Source organism: Anabas testudineus, chromosome 23, assembly GCF_900324465.2.
Source record: "Anabas testudineus chromosome 23, fAnaTes1.2, whole genome shotgun sequence".
Lineage (NCBI taxonomy): Eukaryota > Metazoa > Chordata > Actinopteri > Anabantiformes > Anabantidae > Anabas > Anabas testudineus.
Genome location: NC_046631.1, coordinates 6,713,214 through 6,740,703, shown reverse-complemented (window position 1 = coordinate 6,740,703; position 27,490 = coordinate 6,713,214). Strand labels below are relative to the sequence as shown.

General features: G+C 40.6%; 1 protein-coding gene across 2 annotated transcripts; it reads right to left on the bottom strand.

Annotated features, from left to right (window-relative positions):
* Positions 1–900: 900 nt before the first annotated feature.
* On the bottom strand, positions 901–26,969 carry atxn7l1 (ataxin 7-like 1). Of its 2 annotated transcripts, XM_026362664.1 has the most exons (12): positions 26,812–26,969; positions 26,281–26,355; positions 20,106–20,210; positions 12,762–12,960; positions 12,199–12,638; positions 10,100–10,182; positions 8,616–8,866; positions 7,381–7,594; positions 6,718–6,839; positions 5,950–6,468; positions 5,334–5,589; positions 901–5,012 (listed from the first exon to the last, which is right to left on the bottom strand). In XM_026362664.1, the coding sequence occupies exons 1-12, from the start codon at positions 26,906–26,908 to the stop codon at positions 4,995–4,997; spliced, it is 2,379 nt and encodes a 792-aa protein (XP_026218449.1). In that variant the 5' UTR covers positions 26,909–26,969; the 3' UTR covers positions 901–4,994. The 2 variants fall into 2 exon arrangements, with proteins under 2 accessions (XP_026218449.1, XP_026218448.1); XM_026362663.1 differs by lacking the exons at positions 20,106–20,210; positions 26,281–26,355; positions 26,812–26,969 and adding exons at positions 13,506–13,618; positions 18,801–18,956.
* Positions 26,970–27,490: the final 521 nt, after the last annotated feature.

Here is a 27,490-nt window from a genome sequence, read left to right as displayed (position 1 = left end):
TGATGGTGGTCCTACAGGAAATACAGGGACACCGATGTTCTGATTCATCCTCTGTGGAAACCATGAACAGTTGTACCACGTTTTATGGCAATTCACCCAATAGTAGTGAGGATGTTCTACAAGGATTACCGTGGTCAGTATGAGTGTGATTCTCTTGATCCAAGAGTTGTGGACATATTTGGACACAGCTGAAGTTGAAGATGTCACAGCCTTTTCATCTTTGTAGCAGACAGGGCTCAGCACAGTTCAGTGTTTTCAACCATGTAAATAAATTACAGGAAAATGTAAGCATTAACATATGAGAAAATATAAAAGTTACAAAATATTCATCCATGATATTATATTATAGGATACCGATAAACTCAGGAATTCACCTCCTCCTCCATGATGACAAGCTGTCCCGGTTCTGAGAAAGCAAAGCAGCACCTAATCATGGCGTTCCCTCCTGTTCAATGTTTTGCGTCTCAAAAACAGAGATGTTAACCAGCTCCAATGAATCTTTTAAGTCTCTTGATATTACCTTAGGTTTTTACTCTATAAGTTAAGCTACACCTTCATTCTTGTTTCATTAAAGCTTAGTACTGCCATTACCTCTTTGTGCTATTGGGTGCATTCAAAAAAGCCATAAAAGATCATGACTTTGTTTTATCAGCTTAATTTAGCTTTTGTTGATATTTGTGAATATCAGATACATTTCATGACTAAATCATGCAGAAGACAAACAAAAAAGCAAAAAGCTCCTTTGTCAGCCTCAGAACACTGCAACAACAAAAAAAGTATGTCAGACATCAACGATTAGCTGCTTAGGCATGAAATATTCAACACATTGCTGCAATAATGACAAGTAAAATATACAAAACATTGATCAGTTGGCATCTTTGATACAAACAACAAAACATCCACTTTCAATCATTTAATAAAAGCTTGAATATAAGACCATTTTTTTACAGCGTTAAATTGTTTTGATTGGAAATCCATTTTCTAACCCAACTGCAGTGAGACTGAATAAACACCAAACTCTTAAAAAGCATTTTTCAGACATTTGACATTCACCACAGTTTGGATCAGTTACAACAAACTAAAAAAATGCCCTGGTTTAGGGGCCGATTCGCCAACAATATACTCTTCATCTTCTTTTTACTGTAGTTGCCAAAGACACTTTAACAAATATATAGATATAGATTTTTGTATATCTCAAATATTCATATAAATAGACGTTGATTAAAAATATGGGCATTATGAAAAAGTGCAAAAAAAAACAACAAAAAAACAAAAAAAACAAAAGAAAGAGGGAGGGTTTTACAAAACTTAATACCTCCAAAATATTTAACAGCAAAGACAATATACGACCGCTCTGAAATCAACATCCAGGAGCTTTGTCTTAATTTTAGCTGCAACAAACTGTAACTTCTCATTTCTGTTACTATAAACAGTAGGTGACGGTGGCATTTCCCCAAAAACATCTCAGCGCTAAGATCGTCACTTTCTTCTGTAGATAAACGTAAGTTGAGACGAAAGATTAAACTTGCCACCCAAACTCAGATTTTCAGCTGTTCTACTAATATGAACCACATGTATACTAATGTAGGTGTCGGTCTTTTATAGCAGGTTTGTTGACTTTGAACATGTGTAAGCAGGGCAGCTGGTAAGAGGCTGCTAAAGAGAGAGAACTGTAGGTATTTGAACTGTACAATGCGTGTATCCAGATAAACCATGTGTATCTACAGTAAAATAAAGACCACCGAGCTGGTATCACTAAACCAATCTAAGATCCGTGAAGACAACCCCACACACTGATGAATAAAGTGTCATCAAGGGAAGCACTTTGAGTACTTGGAAAAGCATAACACAAATACAACTGACTATGTACAATTCATTCATCATTAGTGCTTAGATGTTTTGAAACCAAAAAAAAAAAAAAAAAAAAAGTCCTAGAAGTTATTTCCACCAAAGCAGTTGGCAAGTACCAGGTGGGAGCATTGCTCATGGCTTCAGGCCGCTATCAAGCAATTCAAAATGCTTTCAGTTACACCAGCTTTATCAGCTACACCAGATGACCTGCTTTGAAACGGGTTACCATGTTTCCTGACATATTGTGTAACCCCCAAAGATCTAATGTAACACTAATGTCACTTGTAAGTGTTTCTACGAATGCATCTTTTACTTGCTTAGGAGACATCGAAGGCTCATGGGAATGACTGTGCTTAGTTTTCGGTACATCGGACTACTGAGCCACCAGGGAAAGAACTGGTACCAGCTGCAGACATAAATGAAAGCATTTTGACCTGTGTCTGACGTGACATAACACAACAACCAAGCAAAATCACACTGAAACTGGACCAATTGGTCTCGGAAGATAAAGGCAGTTTAAAAATAGAGTTGTGACCATCGGAAGAAGTATTAAAAAAGGTGGAACCACAGGTGAGCAGGAATGAGGGGCATATAAAAATACAGGGCCTGGTTTCACAAAAACAACCTTAGCTTATTAGTTTATGTCAGATACATTACACAAACACCTAGCCATTAGAAATGTGACAAAAATGCTATTATAGAAATACTGTCCACTGACATTTCTGGACAAATATGCCTAATATGTGTGAAAGGGTTTGGCATAAGGTCAATATGTGTTATGAAAGATTTTTAGTCTGAGCAGAGATGGGACTGAAAAGACCATACTGGTCCCTGGATAGGTTCATAACATAAAAGATGACATAAATGTAATACTTTGACAAGGTGTACTTTATTGATCCTTGAGGGGTACGTAGAGTTAGGGTTTTTAATTTATCCTTGAAGAGCTGCATCCTGATCAACCTTCTGCTTGAAGGAGAATTGTCATCCTCCTTGTGTCAAGATGAATAAACAAACCATAGTGACACTGCAAGTTAAAACGTAGGCCATGACATCGGTAACAATTTTGAATTTCATTAACCTCGGTATTGTTGTAAATGCTATCAATACTGCGGAATACAACGCAAGTGAGTGTGAAAGTTCAATATTCATCTTAGAAATGATAAATCAACCATACTGCATATGGTCACCTTTTATCACGTCACTGATATACTTAAGTGATATACTTATGTAATCTAGTTATACCCGAAACCATCTCCATGAGTCAACTCCATCTACGGTTTAATTTGTCCCACTTCCAAAGTACATACCCATTCTTAGCAGGTTTGAGTATGTAGTGTGTTTACACTGGAAAAGTGAACAATTTAAGTGCAAAGAAAAAAATGTCAGCATACATAAAAAAATAAACTTTTTTTTCTGAGACAAAAAAAAAGCAGCATTAAATGTTTAAAAATGTAGTTTTCTGGTTTAGAAACTGAACTGGCTGTGGCTTCTATAAGTAACAATTCAACTGATGTGTGGCAGTGCAGATTATTATATCATGTCCTGTTTGTATAGAATGAAATGTAGACTTCTTGTGTACTGTAAAATAATATATTGTTTACACTGTAAAGAATTAGTATGTGGCATGAAGTTGGGATGTGACAGGCTGCTATGAGGTTGAAAGCTTCAGAAAAATCTACTGTAAGTGAGTGGACTTTGTTTGTCATACAACATAATTAGATAGAATTAACTAGACTCCATTATTAGAAGACAACTAATGTTTTTGACTATTAATATCAAAACAACCTGCTAACAACCTGCTAAGGCTTGAAGGTTTTGAGAAACCAGGCCAATTTATCAATATTATTAAACGCAGACCAACGTATAAGGGAAAAACACTCTCTGCTTTAGCTCATACTTAGTAAAAGGGGACAATTATTAATAAATACAAAAATAATAACAGATATGTACACATTTTCAACAATGCAAACTGTCATAATACTTTCAACATTTCTTCAAAATGCCATACAAATAATTTTTTGCTCAAAAAGTCTCTTCTGTAGCTCAAACCTTAATAGCAATTTAGAAAACAAACATTTACGATAAATTATTGTACAAAAAAACAAACAAACAAAAAATAAGATCCAACACCATAGCAATAATTCCTTTTTGGATGCAAGTCCTGGCACACACACACAGGAGTTTGTGTTTCTTGCAACATTTGAAAAAGAACAATGAGAAACCCAAACAATCCTCAACTAAAATTCTTCCTAAATTGAAATAACAATGCATTGACGCGGTGTCCTTGGTAACACAGACAAGAACAGGTCCTTGTGTGGCACTGCTGGAGACTGCTCTGGAGTCAGTGAAGAAGGAGGCATAGGGAAGTGAGGGCAGTAAGTGCACTTTGAACACAGTCATGCTGGGATGGATAGGGAGAGAGGGTGAGGAAGTAAAAAAGAGAAACTGACTGTTGTTGGACACATAGAGAAAACAAAGAAAGGAGAAGAGGCCAAATGAGAGGAAAAAGCTGGATAAAACCCAACTAAAACTGCTGGTGTCTTTTCCATCTTTTAAGAAAGATGAAAAGCTCAAATTAAAAGAAAACAAAGGTAAGGGGGGCTGTAAAGGTGGCATAGCTGAAGTCTGAATCCTGCAGTAGATGTGTCAGTAGGTCCTTCAACAATCTAACTCCCAAAATCAATCACAGACCTCTTTCCTAGTCTGCTGACCAAACACAGAAACCAGTTGAATGGTCTGAACCACAAAATAAACTCTGTCACTCCAAAAATTGTACAGTGGTGGCATTAGTAATAATGTCTGGAAAGCTCAGCAAGGCAAATTCCCTTTTCAGAGTTTTTGGATGTCACTGTTTTGTTCAGAAAAGGATCACGGTCCACAGTGATGCACGGCAGCTTTTCATCGAACCAATCCATGAGTAGGGATAGAGAACGGCAGTGACTGCCAGCCCGACTGTGGGCATAGACTCCAGAACTCCTGCGTTGCAGCGTGTGAACTGAACTGTCATTGGGTAAACAGGGGTGACATCGCAGAGATACTGCTGTCTGATTGGTGCTGCCAGTGAAATAGTGGTGAGGTTGAAGGTCACAAACGGCAGTGGCCTGCACAGCTGCCCAACATTCTGTCCGTGAAACGGGTTTTTATCAGTGATGCAACTTGGCCTGCAGAGAGGACGACAGAGACAATTCAGCGGCTTATAAGATAAATCACTTTTAAAAGAAATACATAATTTTCTTTTACCAAACTCAATGCTGAGCAGTGAGCAATTCTTTGTTTACGTACTTAATAGTCTACTGCTCTGTACATGTGATATAATTATATCTTGCATGATATTACTTGTGGATTCACTTTAAAACATGCTAAATAAAAGTATATTCAACCTATAATCACTTGTTCAAACAACGACTTTTAGCATATTAGCTCAACAGCACAACTAGGACCATGTCATATAGTGTATGTTACAACCTGTAGGTAACACCCACCTGTCTCGAAGACTCAGGACCCAGAGACAGTAGTCCCCCACTATCGCTCCCATTCCCAAAGAGGCTCTCCAGTCCACCCGACCTGCTCAGCTTGCTGGCTTTCCCTCTGTAGGAGCTCGGGCTTCTCCTCTTCCTTCCCTCTGCTCCTCCCACATAAGCCAGTGGCCCAGAAGGGGGAGCCAAAAGGTGATGGGAGGAGGAGGAGGCTGGCTCCCTGTTGGGTGAGTGGGCTATACCGGTGGTGCCAATATCACGACTGCAGAGGACCAGAAGAGAAAAAAACATTACCATCATATAGCATACTACACTTGAGCCTTCACCATGTAGTAGTATCTATTTACACAAGTATAAAATGATCCAACAGATTGTACACTGTTGTCTTTTTCAGTGGGAAGCCAAACACCAGTCATCACAGACTTTGCACTGCTGGCACTGTGCTCTCTGTTTACATATGGCTGTACTTTTAATAAGTCACCCTCTCACGTGCTTCTCACAAACTACATTATTCTTGTTAGACCAAGAAACATGAACAAGATCTTTTAAAGAATAAAAACTAAAGACAAGAATCCAATTCACAATTTATTCTCTACTGTTGCCTAAACAGCTTGCAACCCACCTGTTGTGTGAACTGTGACTTTGAGATACATCAGATCGAGATAGCCAGTCATCTGCACTGTGCCAAAGCCCACTTCCCCCAAGTCCCTTTTTCTTGGCTGGGGAGGGAGCTGTCCCCCCTGAACCTTGAAACGTTGAATGACAGCTGCTGCCGTTCCTCTTGTGATTATCCACAGTTGAAAACAAGGAAGAAGAAGAAGGAGATGAAGAAGAGTTTTTTCTCTTCTTAGATCCCACTACATAGTCCTGAATGTCTTTGGATGGGCGGCTGACTTTATGTGCGCCGTTACGAGCTTTGCCCAAAAGAGGAGCGAGGGGCTGTGGGGCGTCTCGGATGCTGAACACCCCAGCTGTGGACGCAGACTGCGGGAAGGTGGCGGTGTAGGAGTAGGAGTTGGACGGGGAGGAGAGGAGAGGAGAAGTGGTGGAAGTGGGAGATGGAGTCTGTTGAAGTGAAGTGACAGGGGAAGAAGCAGAGGAGGAGAGGGAGAGGAGGCTCTCAGCAGCCAGAGGCACTTTCCTAGAACACAGTGAGAAACACACAAATAAAGCCAATGTATGAAACCTTAATTATCAGTTTTCAGAGTTTACATTAATGATGGAGTCCAATTTTAGACAATCCAGCATCTTTAACCTGTTCCGTTTCCCCTTGATTTTTATTAAAAAACAAAAACACACCTTTCTTTCTCTCTAAAAATGACGTTCTGCCTACACAATAAGGCCCAAACACATCTAATGAGTAAAACAATCAGTGCACAATCATACTCACCTCCACATCTGTGCGTTAAGGTGTTTCTCCACCATGCTCTGGAGCACCAACCTCATCTTGTCCCATCGCCTGTCGAACACATAGTGGCCCCGTCCCATAAGCCTGCTGCCAAATACGCAAAACTGGGGGTGGGAAGAAGGGGTGGAGGGGAGTGAGAGAAAGGTGAAGACTTGGATTATTTGTTTATCCTTGCAGGAGCATTTTGACATTTTTGAAAATTAAGCCTATTAGTTCAAGGAAGTCAATACTTCAGGTGAGGAACCAGCCTTAAGGCTGCTGGTAGATGGCTTTTTGAAACTTTCTATGTTCTATTTCGCCTTCCCTTTTTGCGCTAAGCTAATAGGCTCCTTGCTTTACCTTTATATTCATTAGACAGAGTGATATTAATCTTTGCATTTATCTCTTAGACAAAAAAGGGAATATGTGTACTTACTAAAGTGTCACACTCTTCTTTAAAACACCACTCTCTAATTTCAGATTCTGAAATCAGACTAATGCACTCCCCTTATGTTTTTTAAATTCTGCAATGAAAACACAGGCTACAAGTGAAGATAGATAAAAATGATTCCTGTAAATAGCTTATCAAATCAAATCCTGGGGAGTAAAGGTGGGAATCCCTGAATAGAAGTTGTGTAAGTGAGGTGTATGACTAATAGTATTTACCCCTATTGGCTGTGGGTGGTGATTAGAGTAGTGAAAGGCAGGTCTTTCTGTGTCTTCTGGGGTCTCTCCGTCTGCCTCATCACTGGAGAACTGACCGCCATCTCCTGCTGCTGTCAACCAGCTGTGAGGGGACGACTCTGGGTTTGGCGCTGTGGCGGGGACCGGTGCCGGGGGCAGAGGACTGGAAGTGGAAGTGGTAGAACTGCCTGGGACCCTGGAGTGGATATGTTGGAAGAACACAAGGATGAATAAAATAAGTGTGCATAAAAGGGTCAAGAAATTAAATAACAACAGAATAGACAATAAAAAGCGACAAGAAGAAGAGGTGAAGGGGAAGACAGAGAAATGGAAATGAGGACCAGAGGACGGAAGAAAAAAATAGAAAACAGTAGTAAAACATGGAAAAGCAGAGGAGGATGGAGAGAATGAGAGGAAGTAAGAAAGGAAGAAAGTAAACACAAATGCTCCTCTCATATGTGGCCTCACGCTGTAATCATTTTAAATGTTTGCTTCAGTGACAAAAGGCTAAATGACTTCCTTCTCAAACAGAGGATCATCTGCTAAATAGAAAGAGGAAATGAGTTTCTCATAACACTTTCACAAGGCCACAATTCACATCATTTTACTAAGGTTTCTAATGTCTCACGCTTGTTTACAGCATCCCCTGGTGGAAAAAACACGAACAGACAAGCATCTGTCTGTGAGTCTCGTCCAACTCAACTCGAGTGGCATGAAAAAGTATTAAAAGTCACATTTAAGTCAAAGTTTAGGTAAAATGCAGCAAAAAAGTCAACTAAAAGTCTCTCATTAACAAAACACTACATCAAAAGTCTTATTTATTTTATATGAGTATTATTTGTACTAAATGATACATAAACTCCTGATGACACATAATAATTTAATTATTAAATTAATTTTAGGTTTAAATACTACTGATAAGAACACTGAAAGATTTCAGTGGTCTACATATAAACACCAAATGTGGTTCTTCCTCTTTCAATTTAAATTTTCACAAACTGAAGAATTACATTTTCTGAATTTATGAAGTCACAAATAAGAAATAAATACAAATAATTTGAAGTTGCACCATTTAAGAAGGGCTACTGAAATCTGTACAGAGGGGAATACATGCAGACGTATGATTAGGTTAAACAGCCAGGTGTTTATGAGATTTAATGTTGCATGGCCTTTCTTTGCCTCCATATAAACATGCATAGTTACTGTTTATGTTCTACCTGGGTATGTGTGCATTTGCCAGCCGTAGCTTCAGCGTGGACAAAGGTCGTCCGTTTGGACAGTGAGGCTTGCTGGGACTCTCCTGTGATGTGATACTCTGGCTGCAGCCTTCCTTTTCTCCCTGTGCTCCATCCTTGTCTTTCTCCTTTGCTCCCTCCTTCTCCTTCGCCCGTCCCTTGTGTTCGGCTAGGAGGATGTCAAAATGTTTCCTTCGGCCGGGGACGGCTCGCCGGTGGGACAAAGAGTGAGTCTGTAATGAAAAAGAGAGAAAAAAGGTTCATTTAAATTTCATAAATCTTCTTCTGTGGGCTAATAAGCATTAAGTGTTGAGAGGTTAGTTCCAGTGTGAGTTTCTTAATGAAAGTATTGATCTGTGAGGAATCCAGAGTGTAACTCAAACATACATCAACAGGGCTGATGGCTGCACTCACAGGGGCTTTAATCATAGGTCTCTGAATTCAGGATAGGTTCCATAATCACTTCACCAAGCTGCTGCCCACGTCACACCAGACTAGCACGGGTAAATATTGCCTTGTGCATGGTAAGCCTGTCTACCCTTCCAACTACCTTGGAAGGTAACCAGCCATCAAACATTTGGTTTTCCAACAGAGTGTGTGTCTGAAGCTGTGGAATTACTGGTTCAAGCAGGTTATGACCGATAGAAAGAAAAAGGCTGGCTGTATCCATTCAAAAGTCATATTGATGGTCAAATGGTGTATATTCCTGAAATTCAGAAATATCGATAGTATCAGCTCAATATGATATTTACCAAAGCACAACTTGAGTTAGTCTTATCTCACTGGAGGAGGCCTCAGCCAGGTAAAAAGTTTGCTTTATTACAGCCGATGTTCTCATTTTCAGTGACAAAAATCACTTTGGACCCGTCTCAAATATTGGACAAATCATTTCCTACATTACGAGAGTTGATAAAAATTGAAGTAGGACAGTAAATGTGTCATTAATGGCCGGGCAGGACTGATTTTCTACTATGGGTTTGATCAGTCAGGTCCTTATCTTGAGGTCCTGGTTACCACAGATAAATTAAAGTTGAACAAAACTCTCTAAAGAAAAAATCAGCACACTAGCCTGATACATCTTTAATGACTTAATAACCAGCTTAAAGTGATTAGTAAAGCTTGCTAGAGGTAATTAAAGGGCAGTAAAATTGAGTATTACTGCAGAGAGATGTTGTAGCCCTATCCAACATCTATTATTACCCCATCAAGGATAGAGTAGGCCTGTACTCATTCAGCACTGCACGAACTGAGAAATGTGTACAAAGTGCAGGCATATCATAGAGACAGACAGGGTCATATGTTTGGTTGGAGTCCCTCGGTAGTCATGTGTTGAAGTGTGCCCTTCAATATTATTACAGTTTGAGACAGGAAGCAGAAAGAAGAGTCTGAAACTATTAGTCTCTGCAGAAATTACACAGAGGTGGTATGTGTAAGTGGTTGTGTGTTTGTGTGTGTGTGTGTATTACCTTGCAGGTGAGAGACCGCGTGCATGGTTGTTTAGTCTCGGGGTCCGGGACGCCACAGTGTTTGTTAGGATCAAACACTCTCCCTGTAAAAGAACCACACACACAAACAAACAAACACACACACACACACACACACATTAGATCACTGCCAATAGACAATAATTTGTTAATTTCTTCCTTCTCTCCTTAAAGCGTCAAATTACATTTGCTGTGTGTAGGAGCTTTACAATATTCTGAGCACATTCATTTGTGTTTTTTGTGACAGAGGATCATGCACTGATATATGTCAGTTCACATATTGCTTTATTCATTTGCCCATTCAGACGTGACACAAGGCCACTGCAGTCTAATTCTGTGTGACATTATTAGCAGTGCTTCTAGTATCAAACACCAACTATACAGATCCCACATGCTGTGACAAATTATTCTTGACAAGACGTTCTGGCAGCCTGACAAGAGTCGGAGACTGACAGCCCAGGGTCTCCCTCCTGCTTTAATGAATAGGATCTAGTTTGCAGCTAATGTCTTTCTGTAGCTATCAGATATGATAACATTATCAGACACAGCATAAGCAGACATAATGACAACACAAAACTTTGGTTTCACCATAATATCAACAATAACTCGTCCATTGGATTGTAGCACAGTAGTAAGCACAGTGGGTCAAAGTTGACCTAGCAATGCCAAATGTTACTGTTAGTGTTTTAACTTCTACCTTCAGTTTTTTCTTTTACATTTGTTTAAGTTAGAAAACAAACTAAATAAAAATGTTTAGTGAATACACACAAAATAATTATTTCAGTTGCATACTTGCAAAAATCGTAGGCCAAAAGGTACATTTCCAATGAAATTTACAGCAATTTACAGAAGTTTCAGGTCTTTCAAACTGAACTTTCTGATGATTTGATTTTCTATGCTCTTACCAGAAGCAAAAGTACTGAGGTAGTGCTCAGTACTTTTTACAACACAGATAGATCTTTGTGAGGCCATACAAACTAGCTGGCCAACAACAACCTTCAGTCAGCAGGTTATCTTAAACACTGTTGCTGTCAGAGGGCTGTAATCTTGTGCTGGCCTTCACTATAATCCCTGTAATCTTTCTGTGTTTGCAGTATGGGACGACAGCCCCAGTGGATACCGGTGGACAGAAACACATGCAATGTACGACATCAACAAATACTTACTACTTAGATACAAACGAACTCATATACTCACACACAAACATGAAAAAGAAGTTGAGAAAAGAACAGAGGCTGAAAACTAAGAAAAGAAAAAATCAAAGAAAGATGAGTGAACAACAAGAGGATGATTAACAGAGAGACCGCCAAAGAGAAAGGAGGAGATGGGAGTGTGAGAAAGAAAAAAAATAATAAGGACAGAGTATGAGTGTGTGAGAGAGACGAGTAGGTCGAGGCAGGAGGTGGAGAGTGAGAGGATGAGAAAATATAGACACAGGAGGTGGGGAAAATCTCTCAAGAAGACAAGCAGCTTTTTGGCAGCAGGAGCTCGTGAATTAGAGGGTGTAAATCAGAGGCTCGGAGCACAGCGAGACACAGCACAAACGAAGAGAGAAAATGAGGAGGGGAATAAGAAAAGAAGCTGGAGAGGGAGATGTCGCGCCAGCAACTGCACCCAGATTTATCTATCACAAATCCATTTAACATGTTTTAACCTCATACTTAGAGAGGACCACTCGCGCGCGTCGGTGCTCGTTTAGAAAAGTTTGGAAATTAGAATGAGGCACAAAACAGTGGCATACTGTGGGGGAGAGAGTGAATAATGTGAGAAATATCAAGAGAGCAGCGAGAGGATGGAAAACAAGAGAGAAAAACCATTATAAACTATGGGGATATCTCACTCTACCACGGTTTTGTCTGCAGCCAAACTTTCAGGCTGGAGGTTCTCCAAAGGAGACTGAGATAAGACATTTTGAGCGTTTAAGCTCTGGACAGTGTATGCATACATGCATTAGTGTAGGAATTCTTATATAGGGGCTCAGCAAACATTTAAAGTGCAAAACAGAAAATTATCATTAATGATCTACATGGAAAAGAGTAGTTTTAATATTTTTGGTTCAGCTATAATTTCTTATAACTAACCTGAGAGTCTTCTGTATGACCTGGAGGAAGTTTTAGTTCCATTCTGGTGTTTCTTTTCCAAAGGCGACGACGACAATGATGACGGTAAAGTGACAGATCTTTGAGAAGGCGAAGGTGACGGCGAGGGTTTCCTGTCCAGTGGGGACGGCGAAGGGGTAGATGACGGCCGCCTGTCCAGTGGTGAGCGCGCCGGACTGGGCCGCCTATCTAGAGAGGATGGAGGTGTGGTGGAGTGAGGCGTGGACGGCCCGCTAGTGCCGCGGCCATTGGTGATCTTTTCACTAGAACGTTGGGAGCCCGGGGAAGTGAGAGACGCCGGTTTAAGGGGGGAAGGGGAGGAGGAGGAAGAGGGGGAGGAGGAAGTGAGGCGCACGTGCGATGCTGAGTCGGCTCGGCTGAGGCAGGGCATCTTTTCCAAACTCACAACTGGAAGCGATACACTGGGGAGGTGAAGGGAGGAGAGAAGAGAGAGTAAAGCTGGTGTCTGAAGACTGCAGGAATAAATCAATGTTTGGACAGCGGTGTAGAGCATTTAATCAGACATGATCAAAGTGTTTTCCCACCACGTCTTGTTCCGTGCCCCCTTTGGTGGATAGACAGCAAGTGGTGCCTTGCTGAAGCGTGAGTGAGGATAATCTTTAGGGACTCTGAAGGCTAGTGTGCCCCCAGGACTGGGAGCTACAGCGGGGGCCACCGCAGGTGCTTTGGGCTTCATAGGTACCAGGGGACTCCTGGAGGGGACAGGGGAGCCGTGGCGCTTCTCTGAAAACAGGAACATAGACGCAAAGGTCACAGAGATGCATAACAAACACAAACACAAACACACACACACACACACACACACACACACACACACACACCACAATCATGCATTACTAATGGGTACTTCTCTGCATCTGATTTTCACCCAATTAGCACCCAAGTCTAGCAATGAGAATAGTGTAGTAGTTTTTTTTTTACCCTGCTCAGATGCCAGATGGCTGTGTTGTGACACAGGAGACATAAAATGTGCGCCAGAACTTTTTGCAAAAAAAGATTAAGTATTTACAAATCAATTAAGTGTACTTGTGTACTTTTCTCTAATTAGCAACTACCTTGACACCATTTCAAGTGTCCTTGTGTAATAAACTCTACCAAGCTGTTACTATGTGAAGTTTAAACAACAGCCAACTGTTATAAATACCTTTTTGACCCAGATTTGATCAGAATACTAAAGTAAAAGGTTGCTGAGACAGAGGGAAACATAAAGGGGATGAAATCACAAGGCTGTGGGCAGAAAGGAGGAAAGGACGGGAGCTCACACTTACGGTTTTTGCTATGCATGTCTTTGTAGGAGCAGGTTGGAGAGGGAATAGGGGTTGTGATCCAGGATTGTCTGTCTCTCTCTGTCTGTCTCACAGGGAAACTACAGCCCAGCTACCTGAATGGAAACAGTGGGTGGGACACGTGATAAACACTGAGAAGCAAGGTGGGGAAAACACAATGCACACACATTAAGAGAGTATAATATTGGTGTACAAATTAGATTACTTATTATGTCCCTACTTCAAAACCAAGAGGCTCTCGAAGTCAGCTGTATTTAGCACAGTGCTTCAGGAGGTGAACAACCAACATCTGCACAATCTAGCTGTTAAATAAGTGGGTGAAAAGTGGCTGTTAATTCTGGGATGAGTTCAGCCGCTGTGGTTAGCTAAATTTCCTGTCTTCTGATAAGATGCACATTCAAAAGTGCATGGAAAGAAATGTATAGACTGCTACATTATTAGCACACAGTATGTTATATGTTTAATTGAATAACATTTAAAAAATAAACTTGCAAATGCAAATCAAGCACTTGTGTGTCCACAACAGGGCCAAACCAGCCAAGCTACAGAGACAAAAACACATTCAGCAAACATTAGCAGGATAGCTTTTTTGCCTTATGACAGGAAAAACAACAGATGGCAATACATAACAAACACTGTCGCCGACCGAGTTTTTAATTGAATGCTTCAGTTTTAAGTAAATAAATAAGACCTGTTTTCCCTAAGATCATTATTAAGAAACAATGTATTAACGATAGTGAGCCAATGCAATATGAGACTTTTACAAACACATATCTGAAGGATGTAAAATACTGCCTTCTTCTCATTATCAACAGAATCACAGAAACATTTTGTCAACATTACATACCCTGACCTATATAAATATAAATTGCAAATAAACAACACACAGAACAACAATCTAAATGTTATAGAATGCCCGTAGTTTAATGTTTGCAGGTAAGTGTAAAAGTACAGACCAAGATAGTACTGATGCCGCGCTTTACTCTCTAAGCAGCGCAAGTGATTAGACAGTATGACTGTGTCACAATGCTGTACAACCCTGCCAGTGAATGTAGTAGCAGGTTTCTAAAAGCAGCTCATTGCAACAAGAGGGCCGAGCAGACTGACTGACCATGTGTGTTTGCTCAAAGTGCACATGAAAGTGTGCCTCTGGTGACTGAGGGGTGTGTGCCTGTGTATGTGTGTGTGTGTGTGTGTGTGTGTGTGTGTGTGTGTGTTCAATGTCTGTGTGTGGACTGCAGAAATTAACCACTGCATCTGCATAATGTGTGTGTATGGGTAAGATACTATGCAATTAACCTATATCATTCTGTATTAGCTATATGTAATTTGTATGCTATCCAGAGTGTGCATGTCTCTGTGTGCAGTATGTATATATAAGAATAATCTGTAAGAGCATTATTTGTATGTGTGCGTGTGTGTGGCAGGTGTGTAAATAGGCCAGTGGAAGGAGAGAACCAGGGAGGCAGCTGTATTCAGAGTAACAGGATCAAAGTCCAGAGCCACCTTTGCACATACACATTTCACACATTAAATCACACGTTATTTCATAGTTTCACACATTAAACATTTCATTCAACTAAACTGTATCACTTAATGGAGGTACGCTGAAGAAGTGTGTACAGTTCATCATACTGGGATGTTTTATGTTCCGATTTCAAGATTTTTTTTACTTTTCCAAGCAGGAATAAAGTAAATAATAAATCTGAAGAAATATGATATCAGATGTGCCCTTGTGGTTACTCGGCAAAGCCAAGTACACCTCAGACTGTGTGGGTCCGACTCAACCTTCTGCTCATTTCTTATTTATTACAAGAGATAACGCTTTTTGAAAAATACTGTACTTTCCAGTGATAAAAATTACAATTTGAGGAAAAATGTCATCACACAAAAAAAAAAAGTAAAAAAAAGTATTTTCATAGTGTAACAATAAAACACGAAGCTCAAATCAAAGGGTTGGAAAATGGCTGAAGCCTTTACAGTTATTTTATTTGTATGTGCAGTTAAACGTAATGAATGAACTGATCATTTTACACTAACATATTGTGTTTTAAAATAGAATCCATCCAAGTGAATAAGGAGCCAGTTGGGAGCTAACTGTACTGATTTACAATACATGGATGAATGCCCGGGCAAGGTCACTAAGCCACTTGACCACAAGGGCACCCTCGGTACTACATTCTCCAGCCTGCCTGTCGTTATGGCAATGAAAGCCAAGCTGGCTGCCGATTGGCCACTCCACTGATGTGGGTGGAGCCAGTGCATGATGAGGAAGCGGAGGCTTTCAGAGCTCAGCTGGGTTTGTTTACATTGAGAGAGGAGCATGGTAGCGAGCAAGAGATAGAAAGCAAGGTGAGAAAATGTAGATTCTCACTTATTAAAGTTAGCAATCATGAGAAGTGGGTAATAAATAACAGAATTAACACATTAAAAACATGAAATATGCAGTTATGCTGCATCTAAGGCTAGTAACAACATCTCACAGTTGTGAATTGTCATGGTAACACAGTACGCTTCTCAGCAAATGAGTTTTTTTAGATAAACAGCAGTAAGAAATAGGGACCGTCAGAGCAAGTGATGGAAAGGTTTGTCGCTGTGAATGGAGCCCAGAGGCATGCAGTTACTGAATATCTCAGCCCTCACCACTGTCAGAGATGACTCAACATTAGCTGGCCAAAAGAATTCAAATCAGACTGTAAGCATAGAGAGCTGCCATTAAGAGGAACAGTGGTTTGAGAATGTTGATGAATAACAAAGGTATTTAAATTGAATTTGTAAAAGAAAATGTAGTTTAGTCATTTGGTGTCAAAATTTCATTCCATATATCATCATGGTTTAACGTCCTCAATGATTTATATATGTGGGACTGTTTGTGAATATATATATATATGATTAAGAGCAAATAGGTCTGTTTTGTTTTCAGTCACTAGCTCAGTAACTAGACTTGCACATGTCTTCCTCTGCATGTATGTGAAATGTCATGTCTGCTTGACTGTATCTCTTATTTTGGTTCACACACCCTTAAGAAAGAGCAGAGACACTACCTATAATGTATAGTAGTGCTTGGCATTTTTAACTGGCCCGAGTTTTAGCTAATGGTTCACACACAGCTAAAACCACAGAAGCAAAACCACAACAGATGAGTGAGCAACACCACCAGTAAACGAAACTATGCAGAACTTTTGTGGTTAACGGCAAAAAACAGCCAAACATCATGTGAAATGAACAACTACACCACAGCCCAGGCACACACCTTTACAACAACAACAACAACAACAACAACAAACCCAGACTTGGAAACACAGCGCAGCCCAAAACACTTGTTAATTTAAGAGTGAAATGAAACTGAAAGAAAACCATGGAGTTCTTTGCAGCCTTCCTCAGAGCTCAATTAATCCACCGCTACAGAGAAAAGTTGGATGATCAGTACAGAAAAGCAGACACTCCCACCACCAGCAGCAACATGACCCTTTCATCGTGTGCTCCACTCACACAGCAGGCCACCAGCAGGAGAGAGGCTGGGAGAGAGACAGAAGAGGGGTGGAGGGAGAAAATCGCAGAAGATGAGAGAAGTGGAAGGAATACATTGAAATGTTTGAACACGCTGTGAAGAGCATCCACACAGAGAGATTCAAAAGCGTGCACACATAAAAATCAAAACATCAGCTGTGAATTCTCCAGTTTGGCGTGTTATATGGGTTAGAAAAGTGTCATAAATCAAATGCTCTTTGAAATAAACACAAAATACGAAATAGTTTCAATCGCATTCGCAGATTGCTTAAGAGACTGGTAAAATCATCTACTGTATCTTTACAGGGAAATCTCTTCTCACAAGCAATAAAAACTATTTCTTTACATATTTTTTTATTAACTAAGCTCATTGCAGAAAGCATGATACTAATACTCTAAGCATGAGGGATTTATTTGATATCCTACTGGGGTCACTAATGCTAAGAACATACATGCTTCCCTCACTGTAAGGAGATTAAAATAAAGAAATCCATTAAATGCAGCCTTGAATATATAAAATACACATCTTAAGCTTTTAAAGACATGGCATATATTAAATCCTGCACATTTCCTAGCTGTAAGTGAAGAACTTCTTTACACAAAGCAAAGCTGAGCAGCAAACTAGGCATGTTAAACTACCGTGGGAGCCACTGACCCCTGAGGCAACCCAACTCTCCTCTTCTGTGGGCATGCGTGCATTTCTATATATGTAAAAGTGCCAGTGCTGAATTCAATGCTCAGGTCAAGCATGAGAGGAGATACCATGATGGGTGCATTCACAATTACAAATACAAGGACACTGCCATGAATGAAATTGCTTCCTAAGGTCACAACATGGAAAGTAGAATCTCCCGCAGGGAACAATGAGGATACTACAGCGACACATCTTCACTAACAAGCTATATACCACAGGCTTTTCAGGTAATCAGACCTAAAAAAATGTACTCTCAACTCTGGCGTCTTAATTATAGGCCGATATCTAATCTGCCCTTTATTTCTGTTCATTTTTGAAAAAGCAGTAGTAATTAAATTATGTGACCACCAGTGCAGGAATAACCTGTGTAAAGATTTCCAGTTAGGATTTAGAGTACATCATAGTGCACAGGCAGCATCGGTTCCCATGTGGACCTGAACTGGGGATCCTGCAACTATATGGCAGGTGCTGTGACTATTGGGCTACCAAGTTGCTATGATTGTTAGAGCTGGTTTAGGTGACTCTGAACCATCTCTTAATTATGTTGCTATGGACTTAAACTGCTGCTGGGGGACCTCCCTTGATCCAATGAGCTCCTCCCCTCTCCATCCATTTATATGATACCATTGGTTGCCATTAATTTGTGTCTTCTTTCTCCTGCGGTTGTGTTTCTTCTTCTCTGTATTTTCTGCAGGTATGCTGCCTACCCTGAGCCTGGTTCTGCTGGAGGTTTCTCCCGTTAAAAGGGAGTTTTTCCTCTCCAGCTTCACGTAGTGCTTGCTTAAGGGGGATTTTTGGATTTTCTATGTAATTCTCTAAGGGCTTAATCTTGCTATTATATACTATACAATACACATACTATACTATGTAAAGTGCATAAAAATGATGTTTTTGTGATTTGGCATAAAACATCATAAGATTAACAGTAGTTGGTATATAATGCTTCTGATTTAAGAATATAATGCTTCAAATTTAAGAATCACTAGGTCTCTGCACTTCCATAATAAAGTGTATGATGAAACAAGATGAAAATGAGTCAAACACACACAAACACACACACACACACAACTTACTCAGCATGTGACTTGGCCTGCTGGTCCACTACAACGCCTGCTTGTTATCATACTGTAGCCTGAGGATCGTTTTGTTTTATGAGGAGCTCTCAAGAGATTCCCACTCCTGACTGGGTGTGCATGAGTGTGTTTCAGACCTGTTGTTACCCAACTGAGTGCGTGTCAGCAAGCAGACATGCTGCCAACAAGAGAGGGGGGGCGGGGGCTGCATGGGGCAGGGACAAAACAACAGCGGCTGCCAGGAGTGTGTATGTGTGCAATTGTGTCTCACAATACCGCTGACCTCTTTCTGCTGAGAAACAGAAAGTGAGAATGTGTGCACATGCAACTCCTCTAGCCTCTCAGAGAGAAGTGTCTATGTGTGTGTTCATTAAGTGTGACCATGTGTCTCCCCCTCTTTTAAACAGACGGCTCAGGCTGGTGCACGTGCCGCCAACAGAAGGAAGCAACAGCTCACGGGCAGATGCGAGCTCGCTCAGTGGAGCCACAATCAAAAACAAACAAGAGGTGGATGGACAGGGTGAAGGACCAATGAGAGTTGGGTTTAACTGTGCTGCCATTTCAACAGCACATACTCTTTAGCACACTTGTATCTGGGTTTTAACACTTTGTTTGACATGTAATGTAACGTTATCAACTGATAATGTCCGAGCAATGTGTCAAATAGTTTACTTCAGGTTTCTTCGCTGACGATTACAGTCTCCATAGCAACAAATATCACATTTTATTTTGACGGAAAGGCTACGTGCCTAAAAAGCATAGAGTTTAGCAGTGTATGAGTACATCATGTGTGTACTGGCTTCTAAAAACATTGGTTATAGGAAAGCAGGGCCTTGCACAGAGTTGGCTAGTGAGAAAAAATATTCCAACAAATGCAGCATAATCTTCTGATCAGATTGTTATTTTCACAATTATCTTTGTCTATATGCTTATTTCTTGGACAGGAAGACTCGTGCACAGTGCTACTCTGTTCAATTATTCTGTAAATTATTTAGAGCTTTTCAGCCATTATCAGCCTGCTGAGTATTTCAAGGCGTAATCTTGTGGCATTTGTTTGTATTCAGGATGAGGTGTAGGAAGGTTATGTCTTACAGTGGCCTGTGGGGATAAATACAAATGATTGTATTGATCTGAATGGCTATGTGTGTATATGTGTGTGCAGGAGCATGTTTGTTTTGTTTTTTGTTTTTGTTCTGTGTAACAACTGTGCGTGTACCTTAGTTATGTTTATGGTTATTTTCTGAGGTTTTTCTGTGTCGCTGTGCCCTGAGGGGTAACAGTGTGTGTGTGTGTGTGTGTTCTTACCATAGTGTGTGAGGATGCCCTGAGGAGTGACCACCTTGTTGCAGACACGACAGACAACCAGATAAAAATCGTCCAGTGCTGGAAACTGGCTGCAGAGAAGCATCTCTGAAACAGACGCACAGCACAGAAGGCAAAATTAAGAAAATAATCCAAATCAGGCTGAGGAAGTATCACTGTATGAAAAAGACACAAGACCACCGACAAAATGAGAGAAGAATTCAGCATTGTTGTGCAAAATTGCAATTTAGGTCACTAGATACGTCTAGTGACAACGACTCACTAGACTTGGTTGCTCCATACTAACACAGTAAGTTGAGAAAAATTGGCAAACAAATTCCACTATAACCACTCCATATAAATTAAAGCTTGCAGATTTATACATTCATATATTGAACAAATGAGTATCATTAGCTTACAAGATCCATTTCTTAACTACTTCATCCATAGGGAAACATCTGTGTCCACTTTTGGCCACATCATATGTTAATTTAGAGTATCTCACAGTTCAAAACAGTTAAATTAGCAACTAATCAGTTAATTAAGTTATTTTTTTATTTACAGACTCTTATAAAAAGTTTTAAAAAGAGGCCATTTTAATTTTTTGAAGCCTGAGATGACATTCTCAAAATGCCTTGTTGACTCTCATGTACTCTCAACTTTGAAAGGTTTAAAGTCTTTGCTTGAAAATGTTCTGTGTTGACTAATCAGCTGTGAAAATAGTAGTAGATGTATTTTCTGCTGATCAGCTAATCATTTAAAAAACTAGGGGTGTACTGATTCTGAAAGCCAAGATCTAACCGCAGTACAAACAACCTCTGCTGCTCTGTGACCCCGTTATCGTTTTCTGCAAATTTCCCCTTAAAAACAAAACTTGACTGCAGTAAAGACATGTTATTCAAAAAGAAGGCAAAAAGGCGAGAGAGAGGTGGAAGAAATGTTTTCCAAACATTGAATCACAGCGAGATAACAAAACGCACAGTTTAGATCGTGCAGGGATAACGTCTGTGGTCGATCGCATTAGAGATGCGCTCACGTCAGCCATGTAACACAGTAACGCCATAATGACAGAAGTTAAAACAAGACCACATTATTAATAATTATTACTCTATTTGGCAACTGGAAAAACACAACGGTGCAGTAGTGGTGCCTTGTGTCTACTACAATATTTCACCAAGAGTGATCACACAAACTATTACAGCACTTTCACAGTTCATTTTATTTACATTAGGCTACTTTCGAAGTACAGGTTATACCATATTCTACAGAGATGTTTATTACGTAAAATGGTATTAACAATTGAACCATTTCCTAACAGACCTCTCAACTTAATGTGTGGAATTTATCTTGCTTATAGAACGCAGAGCAAGCGGTCAGCTGCAGGTCTGGTATGCTGCATTCAGGGACACTAAAGCATTTCACCGATGTCAACACGATCACTTTCAAAACCAACAATTAAACACAAAACTTGGATGATTACTGTGTGCTCTTACCAGGCAGAAAGACAAAGACAGCTGACAAACAGTACTCTCAAACATGCACTAGCTGGTATACAGTGTACTAGAGAGTGTACAGCAACATTATGCCTCGAGTTACAAGAGATACCCCACCCACTCAACAAAAACAATTGATATTAATATAAACAGAGAAAAACAAATATGTCCAATGAAAAACAGCTATTTTCTCTGTTGGCTTTGAGAATCTAATCTTTCTGTACCCAAACGAGCTCTGCTGACAGAAATCACAGCACTTATTAGCACAGGGCTTAAGCCAGACTCGCTCAGGGGAGGTGGGATGTCTATAGATATGTGTGTGTCTGTGAAAGCACAACCGGGGGGGGGGTGTACGTGTGGGTGTATGAGAATGTAAGGGTGAGTGTCATCATGACCTTGCATTGCTGGCAAGTTTGGAAATGCAAAGGTTACCGGCGGTCTCTCTTAATGTCCGTCAGTGTGTTTGAAAGGTTTCTCAAAGTCAAAGGCTGTGACATTACACACATATAGTATGATGCCAAACATGACAAGTGTTTGGCTGAGTGTGTGACAGACTGAGCCTGTGTGTGTGTGTGTTTGTTTGTACATACAAAGGTCAGACCTGGCTTCATTATTCATGGACACAAACACACACACTGCGGCTGTCGTCATCATCAGGAATATTTCATGACTGTAGAGTAAACAATGAAGAGTAATGACACTAATTTAAAGCGATGGTACTATGATAGTAACTAAAGCATAAAACTAGTATTGGTTTCTAAAAGTAAGACAAACTAACTCTGATTAATACAGCTCCTTCCTACCACTTGCTTAATGACTGCATTGAAGTACTGAAGCTATGATGCTTTTCTCAGGTTCGCCCCTTCACCAGGGAGGCACAACTATCATTTCTAGACAAGCTCTGTGACTTTCAGTCCAAACTTGCCAGTTCCTGCGTTTGTGGCCCTAAACCTGCTCTTAAACTCTAGTGTTTGTTTTCTGATTTAACTGAAGGTGGATTAATCTACGACTACGACAATGCACAAACAAATGGAAAAGGAGTGGCTGAGTGTGAAAAACGGCTTTTAAACAACACAACACAGTGGTAAAGATAAGATAATACGCTTGTAAGGTGAGCAGCTTAACACAGAGACTGGCAACATTGGCAGCTTAGCTCTATCTAGCAGGTGGTTTCGGTTCAAAAAGTTGATCAGCACCACCAGGGTTTGTGCTTTTCCTGTCATCGTTTGAGGAAATGAGGACATTTTCTTCATTATAAACTATCAACAAAGTCCTGCTAAGAAAAAAAATTTAAATATGAAGGGGTGCATAACAAATTCTAAGGTTTACAGTAACAGAGAAAGCACTTCGGTGGATGTACTGAAAAAAAAAGAGCAAGAATGCAATTTCCTCTGCATCTGCCAAGTCAAATGCAAACGAAGTGCGTAGCCTCTTTTTTGTGTGTGTATGTGTGTGAGAGAAGCCAACTGCTGCAGTCTGCCAATTGACTGACAGGCCAGAAAATGAACTATAAAAACAACTAGTCACTGGTGAATAAGCAGGTTTGGAGCTACTACCACAGTTTATCTACAGACACCAATTACATTTTCAATAAGTCTACTTCTACTGATTTTTAATTTGTTCTGTGACTGGTAAAAAGAAAATGTTTGAAATACTTTTTTTTTGTGTTTTTTACGAAAAGTCCTAATAAAAATCTATGTTGAATTCATGAGATGTTTTTAACCAGAGATTTACTCCTGTACCTCATCCTGAATATGATTTGAAAGCTCATTTTAGATGTTCCTATTGCTACAGGTAAACGTCCCACAGGTGCCCAGAAAAGGATGCAAGACTGAAAGGTTCTTCAGAACTATTTGTAAATGAATGTTGTATTTTCTCCCCATAAAAGTATTTTTACTACACTGAAATGTTTGAAAAGTTAACATACCAACAGCTGCCTGGCACCTAATGTCGCAGAGACCAGGCTTTTAGTTGGTGTCCAGAAATTGGTGGCAGACCTTTTTTCTTGTAAGTAAGCCTGTTCACATTAGCAATAAAGCTGTAAAGACACCACGCCACAAGGGGGGGTGTAACAAATGTGCTGTGGGAAGGTGAGATATTCATTACTTTACAAAATGTAAACGTACGCAAGGTGAGATATTCACAATTTTCCAACATTTAAACCAATTTAGAAATATTGTTTGCTATGCACAAAACACTGCTATATAGATAGATTAGATATATTATCAAGGGTTTTTGCTATTAAAATACTGTCAAGGTCAGAATCATCTGAACAGAAAATGATTTTGGCTCAATATAAAAGCCAGTCTGAGAAATGAACTCATGCCAGGGAAACTATCTGTAAAGCAAACCATAAAAATGGTCTCACTGACAGTGGAACTATAATTACACCATAGCGTCTAGAATAAACCATCATCTGGTATGATTAATGTTTCCTGTGTAGGAACAAACTCATTCAAGATCACGATCTATTCAGAAGACACCAAAGGATTTGCTCTTCTTTGTGACACCCTTCTTTCAAATTCTGATAATACAGATGGTTTTTAGTATTCCTGCAGATTATTTTCTTTATATATTATTTAACTGCTTAGTCTGTAAAAACCACACAAACTGTTTTATGATTACGACTTCCTAAAGCCCAAGGTGACATTTAAAATGAGTCCCTTTGTTCAACCCATGGTCCAATAACACAAGATGTTTAGTTTACTATCACATAAGATAAAGACAAACTGAAAATCCACACGGTTTAGAAGCTTGGTCTAGCCATGACTAAATGACTTATTTATACAGTTTCGCTTGTATGTGTTTTCACATGGGCAAAACTGTGACAGAGCAACGTACCATGTATCTATCTTTTCGACTGTATCCCAGGGCTGACGGGCTAATATGACTAATTTCTGCTCAAATCATTTAAATGCAGACAGCGATACCCCATTTACTAAATGACTAATTTGATGTAGTCTGCCAGGCAACAAGAGATTTTCAAACCCTCATCAGAGGAAGCAGCACTGTAAAAAGTCCTGCGCCGTAGCCTACATAATGTGATCTGTTCCCTTGTGTTTGATCTTTCCTGCAGTTCAGCACATTTGTCCTCCAAAAGCATCATCTCACAGAGATGTCTGAGGTTTCCTACATACCTGTGCTTAATAGCACAAAATGCACAATATTTCGTTTATCGACAAGCAAAGGATCACTACCAAATTAGGAAGTTGTCATCCCTACTGGGAGAGTAGTAAATGTACAAATAGCAGCATTATTTCTGGTAGGGGGATCACAGTGGCTTCCAGTCTAGGCAGACCAAGTTGTTGTTAGTCATCATCATCTCCACTGTGTGTAAGTGTGTGAGAAACTGAGAAAGAGACATACTGTAGATACCCATCGTGACCTACACCTCACATAAAATGCTGCCAACCTGGCACCACTGTCTACAAATGTGTTTGTGAGTGTATGTGTACACAGAGATGTCAAGTGAGTCAACATGTAATGGACGAACCTACAATGAATCACACAACTTTAATGCTACATGCAAATTCCCAAATAAAACATTTAAGACGTTTCCCTGTGTGTGTGTGTCAGGTTTGTAGGTGTCTAAGTGTGTGTGTGTGTGTGTGTGTGTGTGTGTGTGTGTGTGCATATCACTCTCAGCAGGCCTTAGTGTCATGTTGCGAACAGATCAGCAATTCTGGAAACACCGCTCCAGTTTGGCTGTGAGAGAGGAAGATGAGGCATGTGAGTGCGTGTGTGTGTGTGTGTGTGTGTGTGTGTGGGATGAAAGGTGGTGCTGATGGTGGGGGTGTGTTATTTGACCAGTGAGAGTGAGAAGAGTTTCCCCAGCTCTGTCTGTGTGTGTGTGTGTGTTTGCGTCAGTGTGTTCGTAGAAAGGCGGTGGCAGCACACTCAAAGTCTCACGGATGACTCAAGTGTGGTAGTGTGTAGCGCGTGTGGAGGAACTCCTCTGGCTCTGTCCCCTGAGGGGGGTTGAGGATAGAGGTACCCACTCGATGCTTAGCAATATCACACAACGCTTTCCACATTCATGTACATGTAATACACAGACTAGTTCTGAACAAGCGCCCAGTGACAACTCAGTTAACTGAATAAATAAAGTATATTTTCACCACACAGCAGCTTCAAGGCTCTGAATTATGGTTGGACTAATGATAAATACTATTCTCAATACGCCAGCACAAGCACTTCTAGTTTACTGCTACTAATCATGTAGTGACACTTAAAGCCACCCCTCAGATATCATTTTAACTTGGTCCTATGTTAATAAACTGTCTTAACAAAAAGCTTTCTTATTAGCCATCAGACAACTGAAGGTATAAACCTATACCTTATGCATCACCTGCTCCGTCTTGCCTTTTCGTGTTGACACATGTTGGAAAATCAACACTGTAAGTGAGCTATGAATATAATTGGCAACTCTTCCTATGAAACATATCAATTTGACTCATTTCTTCAGTAGAAATGCCAAACATTAGGTGATCAGCTCCTCAAATATGCATCTCTGATGGGTGTCTTTGCCATATGCAAGTATAAAATATAAAAAAGTAGGTATGTAATGGAGATTTGTGTGAGGTGAAGGTCAAAACAGAGATGTCCTGGCATCCTCAGTGCTGCACAGCCTGTGCAACAAAACAACAACAAGCCATCAAGTAAGTTAGCTTGTGCGACTTCCTCACCTTCTTTGCTGGGCTTCACATCTTCACCCGGACAGTAATGCTCTTTATCGCCGTTATCCAGGGGGGAGTCTGCGCCTGGATAAACAACAAAAAACAGCCACTTACAAAGACGCAGGAGCTTTCACAACAAAACTTTTGGGGCCATGCGTGGAGCCACGCTGCCGTGACGCTGGCTGTGGGGTGGGGGGGTGGTTAGCATTAGCTTGCTAGCGCCTACGCTGGCTCCCTAAATCAAGTGGAGCTGTCACGGCTAACAAACTTAACGTCACAGCCGGACAGTCGGGGGGTCTGAGGACCGCACGACTCGGCGGTGCCAAGGGTGCACAGGCTCGGTTAGCGCCGCTCGCTCGTCTGTGCACGGCCGCCTATGAATATTGTTATTCCGTAGTAATATTTTTGACAGTTACTTTGCTGCGCTTTGACAGACCCTGCATGGTGGAGCAGCTCACTCAACTCAACCCCACAGTTGCACCACGCACTTCCCGACACTTTGTCCGCAAAAACAACAAGGCTGCCGACGGACGAACTTACTGTCAACAAAACGCAATTTAGCCGCACCAACGAAGGAAGACCAAGGCTCGAGAAGGCAGGTATCCGGACTTGGTATTTGGCGATCCAGTGTCGCCATTGCTCTTCCTTCTTGTTGCTTTGCTCAAAGCCGTTTTCTCCTCTCTCTCTCTCTCTCTCTCTCTCTCTCTCTCTCTCTCTCTCCTTCGCACGCAGCAGGCGAAAAACGAAAGGACGAGATATGGTGACGTCGCTGTCGGCTGGCTTCGGCAAGGTTCGGCATCCGTCGGAAAAGTCTCGGTGTCTATATGGGGGGGGGGGGGGCAAGCTGAGAGACACACGGGGACCTGGGTGGGGGTTCAAAAGTTCACTATGCAGAGGAGGGGAAGTAACTGAGTACATTTACTTCATTGGTATGATCCCATTTTATTTACCCCCCTATAACCTAGGATGACAGCTTGTTCTTTTTATTCCACTACAGTTATTTGACTGATTTAGTTTCTCGTTGCTTTGCAGATGCAGATTCTCTTGAACCCTATTTTTAATTAATAAATCTAAAATCTCACCTTTCAACTTCAGTTAAGTACTTGAAGTGGTTCTACCATCTTTCTAGTTACTTTGCAGATGCCAATATCAAGTATGAATAACTGTATTATTATGGAATAAACACATTTCAGTACATAAACTGGTTAAAATCAACTTT

Excerpts from the sequence above, each read along its gene's own strand:
- atxn7l1 (XM_026362664.1), bottom strand. The coding sequence starts at position 26,908 with ATGGCGACACTGGATCGCCAAATACCAAGTCCGGATACCTGCCTTCTC. Across the intron at positions 6,840-7,380 it reads ACCACCCACAGCCAATAGGG|TTTTGCGTATTTGGCAGCAG; the intron begins GTAAATACTATT and ends TCCCACCCCCAG. Across the intron at positions 5,590-5,949 it reads AGTCACAGTTCACACAACAG|TCGTGATATTGGCACCACCG; the intron begins GTGGGTTGCAAG and ends GGTCCTCTGCAG.